The sequence below is a fragment of the Rutilus rutilus genome (assembly GCF_951802725.1).
Source record: "Rutilus rutilus genome assembly, chromosome: 14".
Classification (NCBI taxonomy): Eukaryota; Metazoa; Chordata; class Actinopteri; order Cypriniformes; family Leuciscidae; genus Rutilus; species Rutilus rutilus.
In genome coordinates this window covers 11,514,729-11,540,189 of record NC_140219.1, presented here as the reverse complement: position 1 = coordinate 11,540,189, position 25,461 = coordinate 11,514,729, and the positions used below count along the sequence as shown (strand labels likewise).

Genomic DNA, 25,461 nt, shown 5'->3' with positions numbered 1-25,461 from the left:
AACCGACCCCAAACTTCTGAATGGTAGTGTACTGTATTTATTTCTTTTGAAACTTGAAAATGTTTTGGCTCCACTGCCTCAGCATCTGTGCAATTACCAGACGGCGCAGTCACCGAGGGCTCCAGAGTGCTATAAACGTGCCGTTCTTTTAGAGACTGAATGGCCCACGAATCCACCACCGAACAACCCGACGTGACCCTGTGGATGCACATTAAATGAATGCCTCTGTTTTTAAGGTAGCTGAATCGATGACCTGGGGGAAAAGCGAGATAACGAAAGAAGAGAAACTGAGAGAAAGGAGAGTAAAACAGAGAGAGTCAGGTGGCTTCGACGCGCAGGTTCGGTGTATCTTCATTACGCCTGTCAATGCAGTGACCTTGAATGAACAGGCGTACTGTGAACGAGAAAAACAGCAGGGATGGGTGTGTTGTAGCAATAAGGGGGCCAAGGTGACCATCTGATGTTTATTGATGCGGTTTCATCAAAACTGCTCACTTCCATCACACTCCTGCTTTTGGAAATGCCATCATAATCAATGAGACATTTTGATACTGACACCAAGGTTCCATGATGATCGACTGCTCTAGTTTTCTACGCCACTGTGGTTTGGTTTGAGCGTACTCTCCTGTTTAAGTGAAACGTAATGCAGAAGGGAAAGTGTGTTGGCATCAGGTTAAAAGGATTCCGTTTCGGGTTTCCTATTGTATATCTCTGCATTCTTGGCCTCTTACTGAACCTGTCACAGCTCTGACACTTTATCTGATAGGGACACTTTCCAAAGACGTTTCACTTTTTGATATGTAAATTCTGTGAGTTTTGCCAAAATCAGGAGAGAAATTGTAGAAGTTTAATCAAGTTCTTGTGGTATGAATTATATACAGTGAGGAAAATAAGTATTTGAACACCCTGCTATTTTGCAAGTTCTCCCACTTAGAAATCATGGAGGGGTCTGAAATTGTCATCGTAGGTGCATGTCCACTGTGAGAGACATAATCTAAAAAAAAAAATCCAGAAATCACAATGTATGATTTTTTAACTATTTATTTGTATGATACAGCTGCAAATAAGTATTTGAACACCTGAGAAAATCAATGTTAATATTTGGTACAGTAGCCTTTGTTTGCAATTACAGAGGTCAAACGTTTCCTGTAGTTTTTCACCAGGTTTGCACACACTGCAGGAGGGATTTTGGCCCACTCCTCCACACAGATCTTCTCTAGATCAGTCAGGTTTCTGGGCTGTCGCTGAGAAACACGGAGTTTGAGCTCCCTCCAAAGATTCTCTATTGGGTTTAGGTCTGGAGACTGGCTAGGCCACGCCAGAACCTTGATATGCTTCTTACAGAGCCACTCCTTGGTTATCCTGGCTGTGTGCTTCGGGTCATTGTCATGTTGGAAGACCCAGCCTCGACCCATCTTCAATGCTCTAACTGAGGGAAGGAGGTTGTTCCCCAAAATCTCGCAATACATGGCCCCGGTCATCCTCTCCTTAATACAGTGCAGTCGCCCTGTCCCATGTGCAGAAAAACACCCCCAAAGCATGATGCTACCACCCACATGCTTCACAGTAGGGATGGTGTTCTTGGGATGGTACTCATCATTCTTCTTCCTCCAAACACGTTTAGTGGAATTATGACCAAAAAGTTCTATTTTGGTCTCATCTGACCACATGACTCTCTCCCATGACTCCTCTGGATCATCCAAATGGTCATTGGCAAACTTAAGACGGGCCTTGACATGTGCTGGTTTAAGCAGGGGAACCTTCCGTGCCATGCATGATTTCAAACCATGACGTCTTAGTGTATTACCAACAGTAACCTTGGAAACGGTGGTCCCAGCTCTTTTCAGGTCATTGACCAGCTCCTCCTGTGTAGTTATGGGCTGATTTCTCACCTTTCTTAGGATCATTGAGACCCCACGAGGTGAGATCTTGCATGGATCCCCAGTCCGAGGGAGATTGACAGTCATGTTTAGCTTCTTCCATTTTCTAATGATTGCTCCAACAGTGGACCTTTTTTCACCAAGCTGCTTGGCAATTTCCCCGTAGCCCTTTCCAGCCTTGTGGAGGTGTACAATTTTGTCTCTAGTGTCTTTGGACAGCTCTTTGGTCTTGGCCATATTAGTAGTTGGATTCTTACTGATTGTATGGGGTGGACAGGTGTCTTTATGCAGCTAACGACCTCAAACAGGTGCATCTAATTTAGGATAATAAATGGAGTGGAGGTGGACATTTTAAAGACAGACTAACAGGTCTTTGAGGGTCAGAATTCTAGCTGATAGACAGGTGTTCAAATACTTATTTGCAGCTGTATCATACAAATAAATAGTTAAAAAATCATATATTGTGATTTCTGGATTTTTTTTTTTAGATTATGTCTCTCACAGTGGACATGCACCTACGATGACAATTTCAGATCCCTCCATGATTTCCAAGTGGGAGAACTTGCAAAATAGCAGGGTGTTCAAATACTTATTTTCCTCACTGTATATATATAAGCTTGTGGGCCCTATCCACCTGCCTGACCGGCACCTAACCAGCCTGGACCAGTCTGGAAATTCATGCTGGTCTAAGCTGATCTCTTCAGCAGGGTAGACAGATATGTCACATGCCGACTTCTGAACATCCATCAGAGTCACTGCTGCTGACTTTCTGATGGTTATTGCCATTCCAGGTTGCTTTCTTGACCTCCGGGTGATAAATACACACTCCACCAGGATGTAGACCCTCAGGCTGTGTTATGATTCCTGGAGAACAAAACAAGAGCAGTTTATCAAAACCCCTGAGTGTTTCTCCTGAGGTCTCTGCAAGGCTTTAATTAATTTGTATTTATATTCATGCGCTGTAGGTGACAGGGTTTGTATATCATGTGTTTGAATGTCCATGTTTTGATTTTGATCTTGTGGAGGGAGGGATTAAAGACTGTAATTCATGTCGCCATTTAATTTTTTACTCCGCAGCAAATCCCTGATGTGTCACCGACAGGGCGATGGACAACGCTGGTGCCGTTACTCTTCATCCTGGTGGTGGCAGCAGTGAAGGAGATTATAGAAGACCTGGTGAGAGCATTAAAACATTTTTGATGTTACACAAACTTGCTGAATAAATGCAGAAATACATGTGAACTCCTTTATACAGATGGTCAGATGTTCTTGCAGGAACTGTCATCGGCAGTGGCGCATGCATATCGACTGTCACTAAAAATCTGTGGTAAAACGTGAGGAAATGCTAGATTTTTTTTTATAGCTGACAAAGTTAAAGTCTAATGAAATACACTGACACCTTATTTTTGTCCTTTCAAAAGTAACTGAATGCCCTGCTAAATATATTAGCCTACAGTAATCATAACTGTATTTAAAACATATAAATGTACATGCATATGTATAATTATGTCATTATAAAATATATATTTGTTTATATACACACTATAAATGCATATATTTGAAAATAATAAATTTCCCACTTAAAAAAAACAAAACGTTCCGTACATAGCCTAGATCTACGCGCCCCCTGAACCCACATAATAAAGATGGACAGTGACATAGAAATTTGCACAAATTAAGCTTACGTTCCATACAATTGAAGTGTTATCGAAAATTCGAAATATCATTTTAATAACGAGTGATTATTTAACAAAAGGCAAGTAAAACGGTCAGGGTTACATTTTAGACACACACACACACACACACACACACACACACACACACACACACACACACACACCTCTGAAGCGATAGAAAAGTCCTCGGGACCGCATCACTCGCAAGACGAAACCTGCATTGGTGTACAAGGCCGAAGTCCACCATTCTCCAGTTGAATGGTTGCTACACACACATAGTTTAGATGTGTCCGTGGTTGATGGCCGACCAACCGCCCGCAGTCAGAGTCTAGCCCTGGCAGCATCGCGGGGAAAGATGCACTGGAACACTGGATCTACTACGCGATATCACAGTTTGACATGTCTATCATTGGAAAGTTCCACATGGTGTCATGAATAATTAAGAGCAAGTGTCTTCTCATTGGATAAGAAAACTTAGTCTCATGAATAATTATGAGACACCAATGAGTCTGAGTCATCAAAGTACTATAGTGCTCTGCCACGTCACAGCCTGATTTTAAACCCGGAAGATGAAAATAGCGGAAAAAAAATACAATTTAACCATTTTCCCCCTACTATTAAATCTAACATATGCTAACATTGTTTTCAATGGTGTTCAACACACATACCTCTGTTAAAATCTCAGAAAATTTGGTTCAGGGTTTCATGACCCTTTAATGAAAGAGAACTGTGTTCTACTTGAGTCATGCTTGCTGTAGATTTTATTCTCCTTTGCCCTCACAGCTGTTATATTATCTGAGTCCGTTTTTAGAGTTTGTTCAGGTTTACCTCCTTTACTCTTCCTGATATTTCAATCTCACTCTCTGGTGATCACGTACACATCCCTAAGCTGAGCTAATACACATCTGGTGATCTCACTCCCTTTAGCTCCTGACCTGAACAATCGTCTCATGTAAATTAATTCCAAGACCACTTTACATAGAAATTCACATAGAGGAGTCAATACAGAGATAAAACCACCAGCCCAAGTGGATCCACCATAGTGCTGTGATCCTGAAATCAGAGCCTGCTCTCCCGGTCCCCTCTGGACAGCCATCCGATCACATCACGTTGGATGCTGTGGTCAGAATAACCAGCTCAGCATTTTATATGAGTCTCTGATGTGTTATTCAAATCTGAGAGGTCAAGACTAGCTCTGGAAGTGAAGGTCATTTAATAAATTCACCATTCTGCTGTCATGTACCGCTCTGCTGTAAATGGTCAGATGACCTTTGCTTTTTTTCCCCCCTTCAAGTAAAAACAAGCTCTTGTATTTTAGAGGTATCCCATAAGGCGAGAAAATGGCTTCTATTGTTACTCCGAGTGCTAGCTTTTCTTTCCGACTTTATTGGCTTGTTTTGGTATTTAAAGGAATAGGTCACCAGAAAATTTAAATTGTCATTTACTCATCCTTTTAATGTTTTATTTTTATTTTTTTAAGAAGTCTCTTATGCTCACCAAGCCTGGATATATTTTAACAAAAATACAGTAAAATCCGTAATATTGTGAAATTTAATGACAATTTAAAATAACTTTGTTGTATTTCCATCTGTTTTGAATTATTCCTTTAATGACAGTTGAATTTTCAGCAACCATTCATTCTAATATCATTCTAATTTACTGATTTGGTGCTTAATAAACATTCCAAAAGAACAACAATTAACTGAAATAGTAAAGTGAATGCATCTTCGCTGACTAAAAGTATTCATTTATAAAAAAAAAAATGTATATTACTCTTAACAGTTGTGTAGTTTAGTTTGTCAAGTCAAGTCAAGTATATTTGTATAGCGCTTTTCACAATGCAGATTGTATCAAAGCAGCTTCACAGTATTAAATTAAAATAATACAACAAGGTTTGTTTCTAGTGGAATTTATTGATAAAATCAAATTAGATATCCCCAGAATATTAAAGTCACACTTTTTGTTTGGTACTTTCTTACTGTGTCTTTTTATGTGAGTTTCAAAAGAAGCCAGCAGGCTCTGCTATAATCCTTAACTCGTCATAATCCGGCATCTCTAACAAAGACGGAGTCTAACAAAGAGGTGACGCACCAGTGCTCTCCACACCGTGGCCTGCTTATCAGCTGCACCCCACCGTACTCCGCTAATCCAGCTGGGATTTGGTGCTGCATCTTACCACAAACCCAAACTGCTGTCTCCTCTTCCCTTTGGGGCCTTGTTTTACTCTTACGTATTCCTTCCTCTTGCTCTTATGTTCACTGCAGACAAGCCATCAGTTAGATTAGATGCATAATTAAATCATCGATTCCCTCCACAGAGCCTGATCTCTGCTCTGTTGTGGTAAAGGAAAGAGTAGGGGAGATGGAAACTGAGGAGAGTGTGAGAAAGGGAAAGAATGAGTTATCCAACACTGCACCAGAGCTGATCTGGATGATGAATGGGATGTGAGACCTGAGAACTTTTTTCTTCCTCCTGCAGAGTCTGAGGGGAGGTCATGTGACATGGGCTGCTCATTAAGCTCTCCAGTAATATGTCGGAATGAGGCTGTCGGTCACATTTCATATCCTTTTAATATAATATACATTTGAGAGAGATGCTAGAAGGGATAAAGGGAAAGGAAAAAGGCGGGAGAGATACAGTCTCTTTAATTGCAGCCTGCAATGATTTTTTTTTTTATTAGCAACAGAGTGCGAATTCAATATTAATAAAAATATAATATTGGGGGGGGGGGGGGGGGGGGGGGGGGTGTTTTGTCTGTAGTTTTTATTCATTTGTTTTTCAGTTTTAGTTATTTTACATTTCTGCTATATAGTTATTTTATGCATCAAGTTCTAAATAAAAGCCTAACAGCATATTAACCAGTCATCCTGGATGAATAGAGGTGACAAGGACATATTTTACCAGTGTTGGCCAGGAGGATAATTAGGCAATCAGAGAGCACTGGAGGCAAGAGCACAGATGTATACAGTATGTTGTGCTTTGAGGCTAATCTGGGTTTTCAGATCGCTCTCACTCATTTGCATTCACTTAAAGTGGTTCAGTTTAAAGCAGGTCAAACAACTCTTGTAATCTGGGACAGAAAAAAGTGCTTCAGCAGACTCTTCTCTTTTCGATTAGCACAGTTTTATTGATCATTATACCTGTAAAACATCACTCTTTTGCTAAATAGATTTGTTTATTTATTTTTCTAAGAGGTTTTAATTTTTTCTTATGACTTTGTGTTGAATGCATTCTGTATTTACATTCTGGTAGTAATTGTGTGCTTGTAAAAGCCAATATAGTATACTTTTATTGTTGATATTTAGGGATTTTCAGAATCTATTCTCTTGAATCTAATCTAATCTAACTATTTAAGTTTTATCAGGTGAGGCTCATTTTAATTTTTTTTAATTCGAATTTTTATGTTTGTTTTCAGAAACGTCACAAAGCTGATAATGTTGTTAACAAGAAAGAAACACAAGGTAAGACATTTGTTTGCTCATTGGTCTTCTTTAAAACCCCATATATTTGTCTGATTTGCTCAATTTTCTTCCCTGATTTCCTATTGAAACAAAGTTGAGATGGGATGTTTTTTTTGTTTTGTTTTTTAAATAGGCAGTAGCGTTAGTTTGCCTTTAAAGGCATGAGCTAGTTAATACATTTTTCTTCTAGAGAGCAATTGAATGGTCAAAGAAGTCATCAGTTATTAGGGACGAGAACAAAGGGTGCCAGGACCCTATTGGAAGTGCTGATATACAGGGTGCTCCTCAAACAGAAGGATGCTTCCTACTGAGGCTGTGTCCTTCCTAGTCCAGTCCTTCGGAGGCTTGTAGGCTAGAGTCCTCCTCAGCATTAAACGCTTGAATGAGACGGTATAGGAAGTGCGCAATGCTACGTCATAAATGTTTCCGCCCCATGGTCACCGCACGAAAATTTTAACTTCAATTTGGAAAAATACTTTGTATTACAAATCTTTATATTAACTGTTTTTTAATTAATACAGTACAGTGAATGACAACCGTATGTGGTATCCCAGTGGCTTACATTATTGGCAGGTTAGTGTTAAGTGATTCATTTACAGCAAAACAAAATATAACATCTATAATTTCTTGTTCGAAAACATAATTTTTGTCTTAGTTTTCATAATAAACTCAGATGAGCTCAGTACCGACTCGTTTTCCTTCAGTTTATTTTTTCGTGAATTTGAATATGTGCCAACTGGAATGTGGATGATTTAAGGCGGCAAAGGATATGTCCGAACGTCCTTCAGAACAGGCCGAATGAAGGACACGAAACGAAGGCTGCCTTTCAAGGATCCTTCAAATTGAGTTGGCCTTCAGCGAAGTTTGATGTTGTGGCAGCTGAGATTTTCAGCCTTCGTAGGATACAGCCTTCCGTTTGAGAAGCACCCATAGTGTCATGGTGTCTTAGTTCGGTCTTTCTTTTCTTTATATACTGCGTTTCCTGTTGGTGATTCCTCTTTCTCTCTCTTTCAGTATTGAGGAACGGCGCTTGGGAGATTGTACATTGGGAGAAGGTACTGCAGCAGATGGTGTTCCCTCATACCGACTGCTTCAATGAGCTCCAGAATGAAAACAAGTTGACGTACTCTTAGAAAGAGAGTGAGAGTGGAGTATGCATATAAAGATGCCCTCTGGTGAAACCCAGAGCAGGTTTGGTTTCAAAAACAAATGCTTTGGTGTTTTCTGTAGAGGGTACTTCCCTCTCCACTCTTTTTCTTTTGTTGATACTCAACTCTCTATTTTTGGTCGAGGCAACGGTGTAGAATCTAGCCAGGCTGCCGCTAAAGTGCAGTCACCATAGAGATCTTAATACAGACAGACACAGAGCAGCTTTTTAATGTGTTAATAGAGAGTAGAGCTAATTACCTTGACGGAAACAGTCCATAATTATAATCATAAGGCAAAAGGAAATGGCTGGAGATATAATTACCTGGTGACTGGGCACTCATTACGGTTTGCTATATTAGTGCACATCTGCAAGAGGGCATTAACTTGTGCTCTGATGACCTCGCAATGTCACAGAATAGGATGTGATGTCATCAACCATGACTTTTCACTGTTGTTTCCTTTAGTATATTATTTTCTGAAGTTGCAATTCTTCTAAGTGCTGCTAGAATGGACAATTAAGTAAAATAGCTTTCTGCTTTAGTTCTCATTAAATCTAATTTTATTGTCATCTAATCAATAGTCAAACAATTTTATGGAGCCAGCCTTCTTGTCGCCCATCATTTTATGAAACCACACTGTGACACACTTTTGAATTACATTGCACAGAATGAACAATGCATTTTTAATATACCTATAAATGGTATATCAACTTAAGTAGCCCTCCACTTCGAATCAAAATAGCAGCTATGAAGCAGCGTCCTCCTACTGGATTATGGCTAATAAGATGATTAAAAATGCAAATCCAAAAAGATAAATTGTTTATTTGTATCACAGAGAATGTTTTTGATGAAACGGCCTCATTTTAAATGACAGTCTCAAATGAGGGCTTGTGTATGGATCCAAGCACTTCCTGAATGAAATATGTGAAATGCATCAAATATGAACACATCTTTCTTGCCAGTGTCAGCCAGATGTATTTGCTCTAGTAATATATTATTTCTCTGCTTTTGCCAGTGGCTGCTAGTTTGATTTGAAGATTTTTAATTGACAACTAGTTTGTGTCTTACAGGTTGTGGTTGGAGACATAGTTAAAGTTAATGGCAAAGATTTCATACCAGCAGATGCTATACTGCTGTCGTCCAGGTAGACGAGTCCACGTCATCAGAAGGGACCTTGTCCATTCTTATGCCCCTGTCTTACACTCAACACCCAAAGGAAGTGATGATTAATAGGCTAATAAGATAACCCTGAGATAAGGCCCAACAGTAAATCAATGCAGTGACATTATACTGTAAATGGTATCAAATTAGGTTTTTAAGATTCTGCCATTGTTCACATGCCTTATGTTGTTCCACACCCAAAAGTAAAACGGGTTTAGAATGAATAAATGGCGGAATTTTCATTTTTGGGGGAGTTGTTCTTTAATGAGTTGAATAAGTCAAAATCAACACTTCCTTTTGCGGATGTTTGCTTATTGATTAATACTGACCTGATGACATTGTTCAACATTATCCTCTTCACGGTCAAAATCCATTTGCCATTTGCCTCAAGTTGTCCTAAAGTTTCAAGGGTCTTTCAGACATGTATATCAAGTACAGATAACAGTAATTTGGCATTTTAATTCTGTTTTTTCCCCCACTTTACTGATGGTTTAGCTTGGTTTGAATGGGTTTTGAGCAGTGGTCATTGTGTTTTCTTTCCTCTGTAAAGATTAAACATTTGTGTGTTTGTGTCTCTCTTCTCTGTCTTGGTCTGTGTGCTCTTCCTCCTCTATCCATCGTACGTCCTTTCCTTCCTCTCATCTCCACCTGTCACCCTCCCCTCCCACCTCATGTGATGAACAACCGTCTCCTGACTTCACTCGTGTCATTCCCCTTGCACCGGCTGCTGTATAAATGAAGGTTTCGGTAGGGGAGGTAGTCCGAGCAGCCAATGGAGATCACCTCCCAGCCGACCTCATCCTTCTGTCCTCCAGGTCAGGAACAGCTCCGGTTTGCATGTGGGTCTCGTGGGAAGGGGGTGCACAGGTGGAAGGAATCTGTTACTCTAATATTTTGCTCTCTCCATTTTTTTTATTTTTTTTTGCCGTGTGCTTTTTTTTTTATCAGCTTTTGATGTTATTCCTAGTTATGCATTTTTATTTTTAGCCATGCTCTGATTGATATTGTTGGGTTTTAGCGCTGGCTGATATACATTTTTCTGTCTGTATTCAAAAATTATTTTACAGCCTTTATACATTTTTGATACTTATATCGATGTATATTTAGGAGTTAAGACCTGTAATATTTTATGGCATACAGTATATTGGAATACACATCAGAGTAGTAAAAATATTTTACTAAAACATTTTAATGCAAGAACCATTTTTTAAGGCTCATGCTTGCAAATGGATCACAAAAATAGTCTTTAGGCAACTTAATGGCCAAATAAAAAGTGCATTGAAATCTAATCTAATCTTTAATTTATTTTAATACCACCAGCAAAATTATCCTGAATATGCCTTGTTGTATATTAAGTATATTGTCAGCCACATCATAGCTGCATGTCATTTCGAAGGCTGCGTCCTCCGGAGGTCACATTTGTAGGCTGCATATGTCATAAAAAATGTCTTATTTCAGAACAGTGACCATTATAAAATTGGCTGTTATTTCTAGTGAAGCATAAATTGTTGTCATTTCTTAATGGCTTTGGAATGTAGCGGTCAGTTTACTGAAATGAAGCCTCAATGACGTATGTAGCCTACAATTGCGACCTCAGGAGAACTCAAGCCTTCGAAATGAGACGCAGCTCATGTGTCTGGTAATTGTGGAATAAAATGGCCTATTTACAATATCACGCCTCCGTAAACTCAGATCATTGTTAGTCCACTGTTAGGCATGACATTCTTAAATTCAAGCTCTAAAAATGAGTTGACTGGGCACAAATTTCTCAGAGGACAGCTCTGTTCGTCTCCCAACAGAAAATACTGATGAAGGCCTTTTCTTTAACCGGACAGTTGTGTATTACAGACCTTTGTTTTATGCTGGAGATGCTTCAGCATGTGCACACAAGAAAAAACAAAGCGCTTCTCTAACAAAGCTGGAGAAAGGCCCATTGAATGACTGTAAATGTCATAGCTGTTTGCACAATGCATGGCTTCAGCAAGAGCTCGGACTCTGATTTGACTCACTGCATGCGGTCACATCACCACAATGTACAGTATTGTGATATACCTTTATAGCAACTTGCATTGTTTGTACACCAAATCTGAGATATAATATTAATGTTCTTTCACTCATATAAACGTGACGTTTTGGTGGGGACTATTGACATCCATTTTTGTTTTGTACAGACCCAAAGCAGAACACTCTTTTCTGATAACTTAAGTACTGTATGAGGACCAGCTTTTCTGTTGAAGCCTGCTATCGTTTATTAAAGGAGAGATGTGTAACAGCTTTGGCCCTGTGTACTCGCTATCCTGCTTTTACTCTTCTCTGTATTAATGCTGAATGCTCATTTGTCTGATGTGCTGCATCTTTCCTTTGTTGCATGTGGAGGATGTCACTAAAAATAAAAACAGCAGAATGCATGGCCATAAACAAAGATGCATTGATTAAAAGTTTCCTAATGAGTTCAAAATGAAGGTTCTGAGGGGGTGTCCCATTAGAGCAATATTTTTTCGTTTTCAGTCCAAGTACTAAAATGCTTTATGCAGTTTGGGGAAATATGCTGTCCAGTGGATTTTCCTTACTGAAATAAATAATGGCATACAACTTTAACAAAAAACTACTTGCTCTTGAAAACAAAGCATCTTTGATTATAGGGCTTCATTTAGCTGTTTAGTTTTGTATGAGGTGACCCAACTTTTAGTTCATATTAATTATATATATTAAACTTGATGTAGTTACATATTTTTTGATCAATGTCATGTAGTTGTTTTACATGATATTTTTTTAAGATATACTACCGTTTAAAAGTCTCACCAAGGCTGCATTTATTTGATAAAAAAACCGTAATATTGTGAGACAGTATTACAAGTTAAAATAACTGTTTTCTATTTTAATATATTTTAAAATTTAATTTACTACTGTGGTGGCAAAGCTGAATTTTCAGCATCATTACTCCAGTCTTCAATGTCACATGATTCCATACATAATCTTTCTAATACGCTATTTATATTACCTTTTTTTTTTTTTTTTTTTTTTTTTTTTTTTAAACCATAATGCTTTTCAGTAGTCTTTAAGGAATAGAAAATTAAAAAGAACAGCATTTATTTGAAATGGAAATTATTTGTAACATTATAAATGTCTTTACTGTCATTTTATATCAATTTAATGTGTCCTTGGAAAAATTTAGAAAAAAATCGTACTAACCCCAAACCTTTTAACGGTAGTGTATAACTTTATATTAGTATTTCATATAGTTAATTAAACTGCAAAACATTCTTATGGTAGAGCCATAAGTAATCACATTTTTTTCCCCCATAATATTGCTGTTTATCCTAGTGAACCTCAAGGAATGTGCTACATTGAGACCTCAAATCTGGATGGAGAAACTAATCTCAAGATCAGACAGGTGAATTCTTTTTTCTTTTCATGTTATACCTGCTGTTGTTATTGATACTCTACATTTCAGCTAGTTTATTAGTGTGAATTTTATTACTTTTTGTGTAAAAATGTTTTTTGTTATACTCAGGGTCTGCAGATCACTGCGGACATTAAGGACATTGACCGTCTGATGCGTCTCTCCGGACGGATGGAATGTGAGAGTCCCAACAGACACCTCTATGAGTTTGTGGGCAATATTCGCCTGGATGGACACAGGTAAGAGAAGAGGAAAATTGCCTTGTGGAATTTGGCTTGAGGTGAAAGAAAAAAAAAAGCAGAAATGCTGAGGCTGAGGCTGACTTCAGCCTTGTATTTTATTAGTCTGAAATATTGATGAGCATGAGACAAGTTAATTTCTGCAAGATGGATTCAATCGAAGTTGAAGAATTAAAATGACTCCCTGATATTTTCGAGGCAGACTATTAAAGGCAGGTTTAAAAGTGTATTGATGTTTAGCGAGGAACAAAGCTGTACTTTAAACAAAATTACAAATTGTTGTGTTTTCATTAAACCTACCTCGGTGCAGTTATTTGTATCAAGCATCACATTCTCCTTCTGTTATGCTTAATGTTTTTGGTGGTATTCATTGTTTAAAGTTGTCGAATGGCGAAATAGTCAAATTGTCATGTTTGCTCCATATTTAGCACTCTACCACTGGGTCCTGATCAGATCTTGCCGCGAGGAGCTCAACTCAGGAACACGCAGTGGGTGCACGGTATCGTGGTATACACAGGACACGACACCAAACTCATGCAGGTGAGTTGTCCGTTTCAGTCCACTCTAGTCATATCCCAAATCCAGCTTTATTCTGAGAAACCATGATGATTTGTGTCCTCTAGAACTCCACACGCCCCCCTCTGAAGCTTTCCAATGTGGAGCGCATCACCAACTTTCAGATCCTCGTGCTTTTCGGCTGTCTCTTGGCCATCTCGTTGGTTTGCTCCATCGGCCAGACCATCTGGAAGTATCAGTACGGCAATGACGCCTGGTACATGGATCTCAACTGTAAGAACCAGACCCCCCCTTCCTTCTGTCATGCTAGACCGCTTGCGCGTCTATGTGTGCTTTCATTTTTTTCGTCAGTAATTTTTGTCTTCCCTATATGTAACATGCAACAAATATGCATTGCATATGTGAATATTTGTCAATAAAAAGGGAAAGGAGAATCTTTCCCTTTTAGTTCTAATATGCATAGACACGTGAATGTATAAATGGTTGAATATCACAAACGCTGCTGTACTATTTTTCGTTCGTTCTGTTATCAGCTTCCTTTCTAACATTCTGTTTGGTTTGTGTTTTTTGTTTCTTTGTTGTTGTCATTTTCTTAACAGCTCCAGGTAACAACCATTTAAAACCCTTGGCCATCTGTGAATGACCCCTCCTTACTAACCCCTAACTGAAGCTCAGCTTTTGCTAAGCTACCGAAGCCACTTATATGGTTGCCCTACTTTGAGAGGGTAATTGCAGAGGACTGCACACACACCAGGAATCCAATGATAGGTTTTTCCCCTCCAGCTCTACACTGTGTAGACCCTCTTAATGCCTGATGTCAAAAACGTGCCTCCCCTTCCTTTATTTTGGTGACACGTTAAACACTTCGCAAGCTCAGGCTTCGGCCACGCCAGCGTCCTTTTGCTCGTGCCTAACTAACTAATGAGGTATGACAGTAAGCCTCGGACCCAAAGAAACACACGTGGGGAGGAGCAAGTTACCTAAGGGCCCTGTCAGAGCAAGAGTTTGAAATGTATTCCCGTGTAGAAACAGAAGACCCTGGAGGTCAAACCGTGACATTTTCTAAATGCCCCCCTTTTCCTCTTACCCACCTCCTCCTCTTCCTCCTCGTTCTGCTGCATTTGTTTTACTGGTGCTGACAGACGAGGCTGAAAAGGCTCAGCTCTGGAGGAGATGAGCAAATCCATGCTAATAGGCTTAATGTTTGGATTGTAAAAGTTCGATATTAAGAAATACAACACTGCCATTCAATTTTAATGAATAGTGATGGGAACATCTGTTGTGTGCCTGGAGCATCGCAGGTGATTGATAAAAAGAGAAAAATAGACAATTTTGCGCACCAACGAGATGCGAAAATTTTAAATTTACGTCAGGAGCCACTTGCAAATTGATTAACATGTCACCACCATCATTATTCTTGATTTAAATAGGAGGGGCTGTTTGTGTCCAAATCGATCGCAGCTTGTTTTATGGCCTACACGGTTCCCTACTTGGTATGCTCTGTGAGTTCTTTGAAAATGTTGCCAAATGCTGAGATGCACCACCGTGAATGCTGGGTTACATCTGTAATTATTCACATCCACCGCAATCATTTGTAAAGGAAATATCAATGATGTTGGGCGTCATGTGAGGTAACAGTGAGGTCATAAAGCAGGTATCCATCATGAAATTGATTATTATTCTAAGGGAGGGGGACTTAGTCTTCTATGTTTGTTGTTTGCCGTCCTAGTGGAGCCGTAAAAGCGAGAGGTGGCATTGATTTGTTGTTTACATGCTTTTGCTGGTCATATTTACAATATAAACCAAGGACACTTCCTGCTCTTCAGTCAGAGGTATGATCAATATGGTTCATAATACCTGGAGGGAACTACACTACCATTCAAAATTCAGCTTTGTCATCACAGAAAAAAAAAAAATAGAAAATCATTGTTTTAAATTGTAATAATATTTCACAATATTACTGTTTTACTGTATTTTTGATCAAATTAAAGCAGCCTTGCTGAGCATAAGAGACTTAAAAATCTTACCAGCCCCAAACTTTTGAATGGTAGTGTATCTATTTAGTATTCCCATTCATTTCAGTGCTAGTTGCACAAGTAAGAAATTTGAAAACTACTTTTAAATGGATTTCAATGGAGAAAATGCTTTTTGCTGCAAGATGGTGTAGTTACAACATCTGCAAACTAACTGGGTCAGGCTAACCAGCCAACTCTTGACCTCTTGGGCATGACTGCATCTGTTTGGTTTTGTTCTGCTGGACATCAGGATAGGATTCATCCCCAGAGGTGAATACAATGCAGTATGCTTTAAGGTTTCCAGAATGGGTTTGCAGGCGTACACAGAGGGCGATGAATACACACCTTCCACTCATTAATCTAACCATCGCACACTTCAAGCAGATGAGTAATTATTCATAATAAATAATTCATTTGACTTTGAACCCCTGTGATGTTTTGGCTTTGGCTTCTGTCCCAGTAAGTATCCAAACCAATGCACATGGCTCTATGCAGATTGAGCTGTGGACTGGAGCACTTGAGCTGCAGTCGTTTGTTATGCATTCACACCACCTGCAACAACAGTCACCCATGCTGAACTCCTGACCATGAAATAACAGGTAGCAGGTTTTGCGCTGCACAAATGCTGACGGGTGTCTTGAGAAGTGCTGACCCTACAGCGCGACTCCTTGCTGCACTGATGTCACTGGACCTGCAGTAGTTTAGAGAGATACGTGCTGCATCTTCCACTGCTTCAGAATGCTGCTGTGAGCATGTGCAGATTGGTTGATATTAATGATTAGCCTTTGTCTCATTTAAACTAATTTGTATTGAATGCAGAGAAAGGATTTATTGCTGACTTGGTGTTTGTTGGGTGTAGTTTTTGACCTTTAATTCAACTCAAGTCACCTTCATATTTATAGCGGTTTATACATAGAAATTGTTTCAAACCAGCTTCACAATAATTAACAGGACTAGAAGAGTATTTTAAGACTAGATGACTGTTCAACAGTCAAGGAAGAAATAAGTTGTTTAACTTAGTATGTACTTTTAGTAGTGCTTAGTAGTACATTTCCAGTGCAGCAAAATCTTCCAACAGGAAAGGTGTTCTTCAACCGACAAACGAGACCGTTTCAAACCTTCCAAATTATTGAAATATCTCTAAATGTCACATCTCTCTTTTCGGCTTCATATTATGGGAAGGTACTTTGGACTGAGTCCCCCTCCTTTACATTGAAACATCCAAACTGATTGTCTTCCTTCCCACCACTAGCCAAATCCTCTTCCTCTCTGTGTGAGTCAGTTCCAATAGCAGTTGTATGATTGCCCAGCCTCTTTAGTTCTATGATTCTGAATGGGAAAGCACTCCCTCTCCTCCTAACTGCTCAGAAAGAGCATTATTGCATTCTGCGGACCCCCCTCCCCCCCAGGTAAAGCTTTTTATTAATACTTAAAGTCAACACGAAATCAAAATTAAACCCATTTACTTAAACACGTTAGTCTCACCATTTCATCAGTGGTTAATGTTAACCAATAGCCAAAATATTTATTTTATGGGTACACAAAAAAAAAAACTTACAGACCTTTTGAATGGTCATTATTTTGAAAAAAAAACGTCTTAAGGATGCATTTATTTGATTGGAAAAACAGTAATATTGTGAAATATTATCTTTTTCTGTTTTAATGTAATTTATTCCTTTTGATGTCAAAACTGAATTTTCAGCATCATTACTCCAGTCTTCAGTGTCACATGATCCTCCAGAAATTATTCTGATATACTGATTTGGTGCTCAAGAAACATTTATTATTATCAATATTGAAAACAGGTGGTACTTAATATTTTTGTGGAAACAATGATACATATTTTTTAGGACTCTTTGATGAATGGAAAGTTAAAAAAAGGATAGCATTTATTTGAAATAGAAAACATTTGTAACATTGTAAATGTTAAAGTGCGTCCTTGTTGAATTGAAGTGGTTAATAAAAAAATGTGACCCCTATCATTTGAACAGTTAGGGTTAGAAGTAAAATGGGTTGTGAATGTTGTTTCATGTTGACTTTAATTCTGTGTCTGAGCTGTCTTGTGTCTGTGGTCTTGTTTTTATCGATTACACTTTTTTTTCTCTTTGTGCTGCTCTCTTTGTTAAATTTGGTGATCATCGGATATCATGATCACCCACCCCAGTGCATTGTGGGATAATGTGTTGCTTTGAAGTTTGCCCATATTGCCAAGGCTTCTGCTATGATGTCAAAGACTCGAGTCTCAGTTTGGCTACTAATTAATGGAGACCTAATTGGAGAATTGAATGTAAATTTGTAGGTTAGAGTCTTATCGGAGAGATTGGTTGAAAGAGTTGAATTTGCTCAGATTAGTGTTTGCACAACGCTCGCACAACGCTAGTGGAGCATTGTGGAAACGTTGCAAATTAGACCAGATGAGCTTGTGGCATTGTCCTTCCATCTTCCCTCCCCAGTCCACCCCATCCCATCATGCCTTTCATTGCTCAGAAACCTGTCTGTCACCTCACTTCCACTCTTTCCTCTTCCTTCCCTCGCTCTTCTTTTTCCAGATGGTGGAGCAGCTAATTTTGGCCTGAACTTCCTCACCTTCATCATCCTCTTCAACAACTTGATTCCCATCAGTCTTCTGGTGACTCTAGAGGTCATCAAGTTCGTCCAGGCTTTCTTCATCAACTGGGTGAGTGCGAATCTGAGCCACGGGAGCTGATCCTGCTTGATGAATCTGCTGTCTTTGAAATGCAGACTGCTTAAACCTCCAGGGCCAATCCCAGAAAACTTCACAGCCCAAACGAAAGTGGAGCTTTATCAAAATAACCCATATGAAGATGCCAAAATTGGATTTAGGGCAGGGCGTTTAAAACACACAGACACTGATTTTAGATGCAGTGGAGTTTTGAGTTCCCACTGAATGGCAAGACTTTTGAGTGGAGGTTGCTTTGATTGACTATCATTTTAAAGTGTTAGTCATGTTTTGGAGTCCAGATGGCAAGGTATTAATAAAAAATGGTTGTGAATATTAATTCTGCTTGATGACACTGTATTTTAGGACACTGACATGCTGTATGAAGTCACCAACACACCAGCTATGGCCCGGACATCAAACCTGAATGAGGAGTTGGGACAGGTACTGCTTGTCCTCAATTTCAGAAATAAACAAAAGGGGATGAATGAAAATGAAAAATGAAACCAATATTTGGATTTGATTTACCTTTGCCGTCATCTAACAATCACTTAAAGTTAACCTTTAAAAACTCTTCACTTGTAGCATTTGAAATGATTCATTTTGTGACTTATGTGTTTTATTAGATTTATTCAAACAAAATAATACTGATTTTTACAAATCTACTATCTAATTTTACTATATTCTATTCATCAGTTATCAGCCATAATATCAGTTATCAGGATTTTATTAGGGAATACATCCTAATGCCAGTTAATATAATGAAGACCTACTTTTTGCTGTCGAGTTAATTCCTGGCTTTAAAGGGTTAGTTCAAAAATGAAAATTCTGTCATTATTTACTCTCTCGTGTCTTTACAAAGCCGTGAGACTTTTGTTAATGTTCGGAACACAAATTAAGATACTTTTAATGAAATCAATAGGCACAGTCACAGGCCACTATCACTTTGACGGTTCAAAAAGTTAATAAAGAGATCGTAAAATTAATCCATATGATTTGAGTGGTTTAGTCTATAAATCTGTAAATTTTCTGAAGAGACTCGATCATTTAATGTGATGAACAGATTGAATTTATGCTTTTATTCACATTGATCAGCGAACATAAACAGAAGCTCAACCGAACCTGCTTTACGTGCGAGAACAAACTGCATTGTTTCTTGCTGAAGCTCAAACATGCTGTGTAACACACAAGAATGAACTGCATTGGTTCTTGCAGAAGCTCAAACATGCTGCGTAACACACAAGAATGAACTGCATTGGTTCTTGCAGAAGCTCAAACATGCTGCGTAACACACGAGAATGAACCTCATTGGTTCTTGCAGAAGCTCAAACATGCTGCGTAACACACGAGAATGAACCGCATTGGTTCTTGCAGAAGCTCAAACATGCTGCGTAACACACAAGAATGAACTGCATTGGTTCTTGCAGAAGCTCAAACATGCTGCGTAACACACGAGAATGAACCTCATTGGTTCTCGCATGTCAAGTAAACATGCTTGAGTTTTTGTTTACCATAACTGATGTGTGCGTTGATGAATGTTTATGTGAATAAACGCTTAAATTAAATCTGTTCATCATATAAAGCAATTTGTTTTTTCAGAAAATTTGGACTGAACCACTCAATTCATATGGATTAGTTTTACAATCTCTTTATTAACTTTTTGAAACGTCAAAATGGTAGTTGCTTAAGACTTTCAATGGAGGGACAGAAAGCTCTCAGATTTCATCAAAAATATCTTAATTTGTGTTCCGAAGACAAACGAAAGTCTTACAGGTTTAGAAATTACATGAAGGTGAGTAAATAATGACAGAATTAACATTTTTGGGTGAACTAACCCTTTAAATGTCATTTTGTTTCGCTCAGAATAATTTGCATAATGGAAGTAAAATGGGTTGAATATATTTACTTAAAGTCTGCTTACTTTTACCTCATTTACTGTAGTTTATTGCTCTCTCTTTCCTAAAACCAGGTGAAGTACATCTTTTCAGACAAAACAGGCACCCTGACCTGCAACGTCATGCAGTTTAAGAAGTGCACAATTGCAGGCGTGGCCTATGGGTAAGGCTCTGTTTCATATTGCGTTCATAATCAGTAGAGTGTACATCTGGCTCTAGCTGTCTTGTCCTCAGCTCCCTTGTTAGCAGCTGCCTCGATGCTTCCCTGCACAGCCAGAGTGATTCTATAAATATCAGAGAAGGGGACTCGCAGATTTTCTTCCTTTTTTTTTAACATGCTTAGATAGGAACACAGCGTTTCAGGTTGACTATTTGTCTAATTTTGGACGTTTTTATGGGGCATGCAATGTATATGTCTGTTCTAAAACTAGATGTAGACAATTTTGAGGTTTTACACAGTTGTTTTTATAAGCCTAAAGTGTTGTGAAAGATTAGATTTCCATTGTACTGCATCTGATGCTATGTGAGTGTTTTTGAAGAAATGTTCATCAGCATGCTCAGCATGTAGCAGATGAGACAATGATGGCATAGCTCTCTTCCATATCCGTGTCTTTCCTTCTCACCAGATAGATTTTATGATCACAGTGATGTTTATGGTAAGCAGTTTACGAAAGATGAGGCGTATTGGGCAAGGTCACGTCGGGACCACGGCACTGAGATTATTGGATGTTTACATGCACAAGGACTCTAGATCTTATCACAGACACGCCAACCATCACAAAATACAACCTTGTATTCACATTCATGCTTAATAGTGCCTCTTTACATTCTGCATTCAGAGAATAAAGCACATGGCAGCCGTATCAGAGCTGAATCTAAATGATCTGTGCTCCAGCATTAGGAGCAGCATTAATCCTATTAACTCAATTAAAACTCTTCTGAGATCAGGAGATTCAAGAGGCAGTTCCATTGTGACACTTAAAGGAAACACTTACTGGAAATATTAAATTCATAATGTTGAAATATATTTGCATTTCCAGTGCTAATGCTTGCAAGGCAGCAAAAGATTATTATTTTTTTTTTAATGGTTTTATGGTTTTACTTTATTTAATGCTGCATTACACTCACTTCAGGCACCTGTCACACTTGGAGTTTATTTTCTTTATATTGAGCCAAGAGGTCAGTCTGTGATGTTTATTTTCTCTATTGGTCTAAAGATATTTATTTCTACATAGAGGAGGGATCCCTCTGCTTATCCATTGGTGAAGTCAGCTGTTTATTCTCTCATAAGTATGTTTTACAGCTCTTTTACATTTTCAAACTGGGCTACTGTATATTTCAGAAGTGAGTCGTACTCCACCTCCTGAATATTGATGCCATCTTTTATCAGCTTCAAATAAACTTCATCCCATTTGATGATGCATCCCTCCTCTTCCCCCACATTTCCTCTTGCTGGGCGTCAGAGCGAGTACATCCACCGCACCAAGTCATTGATGTTTTTGAAGCGTGACATCTTTTCTTGCAGTGAGTGGAGAAACTTGGTGCAAGCCCAAAGGAAGAGTTTGATGTGAAATGTAGCCTAGATTTTTGACTTGACATGTTTGTCGGACTGGAAAAACCAACATGCTGCTAGTGTAGCAGGCTGGAGTTCTGGTGTTAATGTTGAGATGAGCTGACGTCTTTCCACTAGACCTTGCATTTTATGTCTCTTTTGTGTTTCATGTCCGAGTTGAATTTCTTGAATTTCTCAGATTTTTCGTTCACATGTCTTCATTGAAAACTCTCCCCATTGACCCAAAAAAATCTCAAGGCATCTCCTAAATCCACAGCGACTACATTAATAACACCAGCACATAATTTTGTGTCTCAATTATGTTCATTTACTCTCTTAAACCAATCTTGTTCATTTAGTAAACAAAGGTTTGGTCTGCCGGTGTCATATGTAGACCAAGAGGTTGAAAAGTTGGTTTTGATATGATCTCAGATATCATATCTTTGACTTTAAACTTATTTTATTTAAGCTAATTTAACATTTCTAGTTTTTGTCTTATATTTTATTTAGCTTTTGTTTAAATTAGAATGTTTAATAGTTGTTGTTAACAATAACAACAGTGTACAGTAAACTTGAATGCACAAGTGCTGGTGTCTCTGTCAACATTGGACCGTTTTCTGCCTTAATTTCAGACATTAATAGCCATGTGTCTCACGTAAAACAAAGATTTGACATCGTCACAAAAGGGTGCGATGTGTTTTGGCCCCCCATGACTCTTTCCCCCCCGCTTGTGTTACGTTGCACAGCTAGTTAAGTAGAACAGTAATTAATGAGGAAATCCCTTTGGCTGAAGATGTTAATTAATTTAATGAGATTTCATGGAGACATGATGGCCAAAGTGCTTTTTAGCCCTCAGCACTAGAGGAAATTATTGTATCTGATATCATTTTTTTTCTTATTTCTTTGCTTTTGGAACTGTCACAACACAACTATGTTTGGGTTGTAAAGCTGGGCAGTCTTGGATAATTGCACTTCCTTTTCTTATTCTTATTACTTTCCTTATTTATAGGCTTACATCAGGGTCTCCTCTGGCCCCATCTCCTTTGCAACTTATTAAAAACACATTAACATGTGTGGCCTGGATCTAGCTTGGCATATTACCTAATAACATTATCTCATGTGTGTGTACGCCAGTGATTTAAGAAGAAACCGTTGTGGGGCATAGAGTGTAGTCTCATTGGATGTAGTCTCAGGCAGAGATATAGAATGATTGACAAACAAGATGATTATATGGTGCAGTAGCAGGAGTGCTGCTTTCGCCTCTTTTGTTCATTGTTTGTGAATTGTTGTGTGTAAATGTCCAGCTGTACTCACCCCACCCCCAAACGTCTCTCGGGTTAGACATGATCTCATCTGTGCAACGAACGTGGAATCTGATAAACATTACCCATTTAGGTCAGGTGGTAGGAGGGGGTCTGAATCCATATTGTCAGAATAAGAGAAACTAAATATATTTGATTTGTTTATATTATTGTACTGCTAAATTGCCAAGTATATTAATTTACCAAACACATTTTTTGGAGCAACTTGGGGTTGAACCAGTCTTGATCCTTTCAAGACAATATAAATGTGACTTTGGTCTTAGTCTCTACTTTTTAAAAATATTTTTTGAAATGCTGCAGTAATTTCAGCATTTTTTTTGTGTGTGTATTTTAGTTAATTAATAAAAGTCAGAAATGATTTCATGAAATGGAAACATTTTTGGAACATTTAGACAAAATATATTTAAATGCTTTAATGATCTAAGCACTGTAGTTTTATTGTGGAGGGCAAAACAATGCAATGCTACAAATAAACATTTCTCAATATCCCTATATATGTATTGTATTAAATACTAAGATATTAACATGATTTTTTTTTTTTAATCATGTATGTATATTCAAGTAAACCTTAGTTGCTTCTGTCCAATATTTGGTCATCTTGAAATATTGCTAACAATTTACTGTATAACTTATTCTTATGTTTACTTCATAAAGATTTCACAGAAAACATACACATATATCACAACCTAAAGGGGAATGTTTTTAAAATACTAAAAAGCCTTTTACTGGGTAAAAGTATGAACTATCAATCTGATGACAGAAGGCATGTAATAGATTGTGTACAACGGGTTTTTCAGCAAAATTTTGATCATGTTGGTAATTTAGAGGTCAATTTGATTCCAACTTTGATTTCAGGTCATTGCAATGTGGAGGTTTTTTTTTTTTTTTTTTTTTGACTGACAAGGCTGGATCTAGGGCTCAAGAGTCAAGAAGTCTATTGTGGATCTGGTCTTGACTCCAATTCTTGTTTGAACCTGCAACATTAACAGCCATAATCTTAACCAACTAGGCTGCACCACCTTTTTAGCAAGTACTTTTGAGAGTGTCTGTTTGAAGTGAGCTGAGGTAGTGCGGTTCTGCAGGGATACTTTCGTGCAAGTCTCTCAGGTACCCTATTGCTTTTCTCTTCTCCATCTTGTTGCTCTAAGCTCTTTTTCTCAGTAACAACCCAAAAGGGTCTGACACGGCTAGCATTTGTCTTTTTTAAACCATGTTTGTTTTTAAAGACCCCAAGTCCCACCCGTCTGCAGAAATCTGTATTGTTTGGATGCTGAAGAAGTCGTAGAGTCTAATACCTGCAGGACTTGTGTTGGCCTATATTAGCGTAAATGCACTGTTCCCCCCTGCTGAAATGCAGTTCTTCTGTTTCAGCGTACTAAACAATTCTCTTCCCCCTGAGGCTGATGGTACGGAGTCAGATATGTGCATGACCAGTCAACCTGTCTTTTGTTTTTGTAGTTTCTGTCGAGTCATAATTTTGGTTTGAAATACGCCACATTTTGTCAACGCAGGATCATTAATAGCACATTGGACATTAACAGATTTTTTTTCTTTCATTTTCCCATTTCTTATTTGATCAATTTTCTGTTCCTTTTCTCTCTTTTTTTTCCTCTCTTCTTTCTTTTTGTTTTCCTGGCCTCCTTCCAAATATTTTCTGAAGTTATGTATTCCTACATTCATGACAAACCCCTTTTAAAAAGTACTATGGCTGTACCATGATAAATTGACCGTATCAGATGTACCTGAATACCGTAGTACTTTGATGTATACCATGATACTCAATGATTTCCATATTCACGGACCATGTAAAGGAAACTTCAAATAATAACGTGGCATGGTACATGTCCACAAATCTATGTACTATGGTTGGGACTAATACCACGTGACACATGGCACTTATTTGTTATTATTGTGTCGTGTGCACATTGCTCTTTCAAAGCAATTCCTTCAATACACACGACTGTATTTATTTATTTATTTTTAGTGTGCTATCTTTGTGTCATAATATTAACTCTGCTCATTCTAACTTTTTCCCTCACCACCAGTGTCTGGTCCTTAAACACATGGTCAGGCCAGTGTCCACTCGTATTACAATTAACAAAGCAATCAACGCCCGAATCTGTTGACCCGAGCAAAGATGCAAGAATAATTTTCTGCTGTCAAGCTGGCAGCATTGGCTGTGTCTCCCTATCCCAGCAGAATCAGTTTAGCAGCCAGCAATTCATCCACTGCCCCTCTACTAGCACGGGCTTGTCTTAGCCTTTCTATATAGTAGATAATGTAGCCATTCCAGCATTCATCTAATTATTTAATTAGCTGTAGTTACAGTATGCTGTTTATTGGTTAGTCATTCTCCCTTACCCTTCAAATTCATGTGAGGTCTGTTGCATTAAATCTGATTCTTTGTTAGACAATTAGTCTGGATAAATATTAGAGTTTTGCCTTGCAGTGAATAAATTTTTAATTATCTATTTTGGATCAACGCTCTTGCATCTCTCACAAAATCCCTTTAT

At 38.4% G+C, this 25,461-nt stretch overlaps 1 protein-coding gene across 4 annotated transcripts in view; it reads left to right on the top strand.

Annotated features, from left to right (window-relative positions):
- atp8a1 (ATPase phospholipid transporting 8A1) overlaps positions 1-25,461 on the top strand; it is a 134,271-nt gene that overhangs the window by 36,000 nt on the left and 72,810 nt on the right. For 2 of the 4 annotated variants that reach the window (XM_084429881.1, XM_084429879.1), the window contains exons 4-14: positions 2,958-3,056; positions 6,972-7,017; positions 8,032-8,072; positions 10,068-10,141; positions 12,651-12,720; positions 12,841-12,968; positions 13,397-13,508; positions 13,592-13,757; positions 18,049-18,176; positions 18,546-18,623; positions 20,149-20,237. In XM_084429881.1, coding sequence (XP_084286007.1) covers positions 2,958-3,056; positions 6,972-7,017; positions 8,032-8,072; positions 10,068-10,141; positions 12,651-12,720; positions 12,841-12,968; positions 13,397-13,508; positions 13,592-13,757; positions 18,049-18,176; positions 18,546-18,623; positions 20,149-20,237 — 1,031 coding nt within the window. Of the gene's footprint in view, positions 1-2,957; positions 3,057-6,971; positions 7,018-8,031; positions 8,073-9,235; positions 9,310-10,067; positions 10,142-12,650; positions 12,721-12,840; positions 12,969-13,396; positions 13,509-13,591; positions 13,758-18,048; positions 18,177-18,545; positions 18,624-20,148; positions 20,238-25,461 lie in introns of all 4 variants that reach the window. The other 2 variants (XM_084429880.1, XM_084429878.1) reach the window with 1 other exon arrangement.